The sequence below is a fragment of the Chaetura pelagica genome, unplaced genomic scaffold, assembly GCF_000747805.2.
Source record: "Chaetura pelagica isolate M959 unplaced genomic scaffold, ChaPel_1.0 scaffold418, whole genome shotgun sequence".
Taxonomy (NCBI): domain Eukaryota; kingdom Metazoa; phylum Chordata; class Aves; order Apodiformes; family Apodidae; genus Chaetura; species Chaetura pelagica.
The window spans coordinates 959,080-964,433 of NW_009954232.1; the positions used below are offsets into that span (position 1 = coordinate 959,080).

The 5,354-nt window shown below is 36.8% G+C and overlaps 1 protein-coding gene across 1 annotated transcript in view; it reads left to right on the forward strand.

Annotated features, from left to right (window-relative positions):
• LOC104394075 (peroxisomal carnitine O-octanoyltransferase-like) overlaps positions 1-4,097 on the forward strand; it is a gene marked incomplete at its 3' end in the record, with an annotated part of 10,153 nt that extends 6,056 nt beyond the window's left edge. The window contains exons 3-6 of the mRNA XM_010003621.1: positions 1-52; positions 882-1,063; positions 1,245-1,369; positions 3,933-4,097. The exon at positions 1-52 is cut by the window's left edge and continues 6 nt beyond it. Coding sequence (XP_010001923.1) covers positions 1-52; positions 882-1,063; positions 1,245-1,369; positions 3,933-4,097 — 524 coding nt within the window. The remainder of the gene's footprint in view (positions 53-881; positions 1,064-1,244; positions 1,370-3,932) is intronic.
• Between the last annotated feature and the right edge of the window lie 1,257 nt (positions 4,098-5,354).

Here is a 5,354-nt window from a genome sequence, read left to right on the forward strand (position 1 = left end):
GAAAGAGTTGCATCAGAAATTACTCGAAAGAGCAAAAACACGGAGGAATTGGGTGAGTATTTAGATGCGTGAGAAATCATAATTCACCCTGTGAAAAGTTGGTTGCTCAGGGTATAATTGTAGAGTTTTTTTAAATTTTAGGATCTTCCTTTGTCACCGGACCTATGGATAGAAATACATTCACTTATATATGCGTGATTTGTGTTTTTCAAAGTTGGGTGGCTAAGAGAGTTCTGTAGCTAAATGTTACCATCTTTAGAAATCTTTGTCAGTCTCTGTCTCTTCTGTCACCTTCATGCCCCTTCTCTCCACCCTGCTACCCCTCAAAAAAAAAATTAAGAAAGAAAAGCAGAATTTAGAGTGTGGTCTCTATCTCTTTCTTTCCTGAAGAAAGCTTTGTGGTAGCATATTAAAGTTCCCTTTCAACAGAGAAAAGGCTACAAGGGGTGTTGTTACTGAGTGGAAGTAATGAGAACTTTGTAAATCTTAACATGACACACTCCAGAGTGGGGATTTTAGATGATAGAAAAAATACATTATGAAATGTCTGCCCCAGATCCTCTCTCACACAAATCTCCTTTCCTTTCAATCTTAATAGATTAATCTGATATTCTCAGCAGCCACTGCTGACATCTGCAAGAGTTTAAGATGCTGAATATCAGGGAAGAACTCTTAATAATTGTTTACAATTTCATAGTCTTAAGCAGTATTGAATTTTATTTTAAGCTGAAAAATAGAAGAGCTAGATTTGTTGTTACCCTCAGCAGTTCAAAATATTTAAAAAAAAAGTAGTAAGAAAGCAAGCAGTCGAACAATCAGGCGATTATTAAAGAATTAATGACTAAAACTTAATTCTAATGCTAAACATTTTTCATTTTCAGCTGGAAGACTGGTGGCTGAATGTGGCTTACCTTGATCTTCGCATAGCAACGCAAATATACTGTAATATTGCGGGCCCCTCTCCCTTTATTGAGCACTGCTGGCCAGTCAAAGACGGCACTCAGTTAGAAAGAGCATGTGTAAATATATGGCACACCCTGAAGTTCTGGGATCTATTACGAATGTAAGACTTAAGAAAAAAAAATACTCTAAATATTGATGATCTGTGTGTATTTTTTAGTCTCAAAAATGTTTATGTTCATTGGCATGCCTTCTTTGTAGTAAAATATGGGTTTGTCTTACTTTGATTAACTTGCGTAATTATAATCTCTCATGTTTAATTTTTCTGTATTTCTTTACTGCAGAGAGAAGGTGCCTATAGAGAGATCTGGGGATGCTGTTCTAGACATGAGCCAATTCCGGAATGTCTTCTGCACTTGCAAAGTACCTGGAGTTACCAGAGACTCAATCAGCAATTATTTTAAAACTGGTAAACAAATGCAAACTGTAGGTTAATAGAAGCAAACGATTTGGTACTAATGGACTAATCATTTTAACCATAAGATACTTGCTTCCACAAGCACTAAATCAGATACTGGTTGTTGAGTCCTTATATAAGGAAGAAAGGAAGATATCTAATATACAAATGCCTTTTTTGGTCCAATATTTAGTCCTTTCCAAACAAGATTGAAATAAAGCTCTGCTTCAAATTGCATGTTACCAGCCTGATGTGTATGTGTGCCACCATTAAGAACTGGAAAAAGATAAACTCCATGTGTTATAAATGTGGGTAGAATCTGTGTATTATACAGACAGAATTTCAGCATCACTACTAATTTCACAGAATGTGTTTCTCAAGAGTGCTCCTATACATTCTGTTGGGATAATCCTTTTTTTCTGTTGTCATGCTGGTTCTTGGCTTGGTCACCTTCTATTTTCAGCCTTGGAAGTACTCCATAGTGTTTCTTGAAGCTGTTCTTTCAGCTAGGGTAAATAGTGATGTGCTTATTCATCTTCCCCTAACAAATACTGTAGTACTAGTAATCTGAACTCATAACACCCTTCCCACACACATTCTAATGCTTCCAGATTTGTTCGTCAGTGTGACTGTAGATAATAATGGGAGATGAAGGAGATTATTGCCTTGTGCCACAGAAAATACATAGGGAAATCTCCATACCACAGGATGTGATGAGAAAAGGCAAAGTTGAAGGCAAATATCCAGGTTTTTTTAACTTAGCATTGCAGTTGAAGAGTTAGTTTAAATATCAAAACATAGAAGAAACATTCAAATAGCGGAAACTTAGTGTTTTGTTTTGATCATGCTTAATTTAAAAAACTGTTATCTTGTGGAGACAGTTTCTATAATTCACATCCCTTTTCTGCGTATTGATACTTTAAGAATTTTATTAAACAAACTTGCTTACATAATATTTCTACTTACACAGGGCAGGTGACATCCTTTTGCACATAGATTGTCTGCCTCCAGATTTAAATATTTAGTCTGGTTAGTTGTCTTGGTTGTCTGTGAAACATAGAGAGATGTTAATATCTCCAGAGAAGGATTTGGGCTGTCAAAATATGAAGGTATCTGAGATGAGCAGGAGGAATTGCCATATTGAGGGATTTGTTTTTCTCCTTTGGCTATAGAGGGAACTGACATGGTCCAAACACTTGAAGTAGTGTTGGGATTGCAGAGTAGAGTACCTAAAATGTGACAGGTAATGTCAGCTTGGAGTAAAAAGACCACACTGAAAGCTAAGAGAGCCTGATCAGTGGAACCTGGAGAGCAATTTGGTTGAGCCTGCAGCAGGCACCTTAATGAGAACAGGTGAAGAGCTCATTAGATGTTGTTGAGTGTATTGGGTAGATCTCTACTGACTGTAGTGGGATTTCAGGCATTTCATTCTAAGTATGTTAACTTCCAAAGAATTCTGCCCCTTGCTTTAGACAGCTACTGTTAGGAAGATGCTGCCTAAAGTAACTGAATTTGATGTCATCCCTTCTGATTTTTATTATGTTAGAAATTAAGTTCATGATTTATGAAGGTGAGGTTTGCATGAAGTGTCCAAATTCCCCACTCTAGAATGGTTTTTAATCAGGTACGCATTGAATTGCATTGTCTGATTTAGAAAGTAAGACCATAAAGATTGATAGAAAAGCTTTACAGTTGAAATTCAGACTTCTAGGGATGCCCATTCAGTTACTTGTGGGTAAAGTAGCATACATTTCTTCTTTTTTTCCAGGGTGGAGTACTGAACTAAGAGAGATGGAGCACAGTGGCTCAATTTGGGAAAAGTATAGCCATGTTTCTTGGGTTTTTAACATCTCTTTTTTTATCAGAATCTTCTCCAACTTCAGTGTTATTTCCAGATAGACAGATTTGATAAAGTAGTGCTGTGCAAGGGTGCCTGGCTAGTGTGAGCCAGTACCATCTGCATTTCTGTACATTGGTGAAATTGGTGTGTCAGTGTTGCCTTTGTACAGATTTGCAGATTACAGATCAGGTCTGATTGACATGTTAGTTCATCTCAGATCTTGAGCTGCATAGCTAAAACTGGTCACATAAAAACTGAAGGACTGAATCATCTGCAAAGTATCTTAGCAGCAGGCTTGCTGCCTTTTGTTGCTCCCTTTTGAAAAACAAACAACAAAACCCAAACCTAAACAAAACTTATGCAAGAGAGGTGTTGCTAGGTCAGCTTTCAGCAAGCAGGAGTCCTTTAGGCAGAGGGTGTTCCTGCCTACAAGATGCACATATAAATAACATTTGCTAGTAGGTAATGACTTATAGTAGTTAACAACAGTGAAAGTTACGTGGTTCTGTATATTTTCTTTTTTAAAAAAAATGTGTTCATACTTGCAATGAGAACATGCAACTGGACTTCAAAAGTTACTCTTTTTTTCTTTTCTGTGTTTAACTGGATGAAGTCTGCCTCATTTTGAAAAAAAAAAAAAGGGTCTGTAGGACTTGCTGAGTGTTTTTCCTGTATCTGTCACTCACTTTATCCCTATGGCTGGATTTTCATGTTTTGTTTTTTGTTTCATTTCAGAGACTGAAGGTGAATGCCCATCTCACTTAATAGTCCTGTGTCGAGGTCGAGTGTTTGCATTTGATGTTATACATGAAGGCAATATGGTGACTCCTCCAGAGATACTCAGGTTTTCAAACTACCTTGTTTCAAATGACCTATCCTATTTAAGCTTCATACAAAAGAGTATTTCTTTTTCTGTCCCTTCACCCCAAAGAATTAAATGTGAGAGAGGCTACAGCTTCTCTTGCTGAGGGTTTGGATTTGGGTAAATTCTTGTTCAGTGCTTCTTGCCATGAAGCACAATTGCTACATTATTGTAGCAATGCACCCATGGAACTTCACACAAAAGAGTTGAATGAAGATGTTTCAGTAGGAAACATCACTTTTGTGGGAAGTTTCTTGGCATGGATTTATTAAGATTATAGGTAACATAGTTCCTTTCAGAACCAATTCATGTTAATCTAGACTTGTGAAAACCAGCTCTGTTTGTGGCTCTTCTTATATTCTTGAGCTGCTGCAAAGGAATAGAGAGAGATAATTTTGTTCTTTAAACAGTAAACTTAAGTACTGGTGCAACCAGCAGTGTTTAAAGCTTTTCCATGCTGTATCTCTTACCTCCCAGTGGCATGCAGAGGTGTCAGCTTTCCAAACGGCAATATAGTTGTGACCACAAAGTTTTCTACTCTGTTGGTTGAACTGTTATGTCACATACAGAGGTGGTTTCAGCGTAAGTCTCTTGTGATTGATTTGGGATCTATATGCACCTACTCACTAAAGAAGGGCTGTGGATTACATTTAGGAGTAAGTTACTGTGTTTGTCAAAGTGCTGTTTATAAAGCACAAGAGAAGACTTTTATAATTAAAATTGGCAAAATGCGGATTGCCAGATTTCTTAGGTAAGAAAAATGCTTTTTAGAGAAGCTCAAAAATATGTTTTTTTTAAGTCTGCTACTTTAAAACTTCTGATATTTCAACATATATATTTGTAATTTCCTGTAGTTGTACCCACTAGATCAAACAAGTAACAAAGAAATTAACACCTGGTTTACAGACAAAAAACCCTAAAGCTTTCTGTTGCCTATAGAAAGGGCAGGTTGGTTTTGGTTTGTTTGGGTTTTGTTTGTTGTTCTATTGGGGTTTTTTTTTGTAACATCATCATTAGTGCATTACCTTTTTGACAACTGTGTAACTAATGATCAGTAGTGAAGTTTAATGGTCAAGAGCACCAGAACAAAAAGCAAGACACATTAAACACTTGGATTTTCTTTAACACCTAGAACAACCTGTGAAATAAATTTGCAAAATAGAATTAACTCTCTGTTAATACCTCCCTTCGAATGGAAAATGTGAGGAAGAGAAATATTCTTGTGTAGTTCAGTGTTCCCGTTTAGGCAGTCCCACAGCTGTTCTGCCTTCAATTTCAGGGTTTATCTTGAGTAG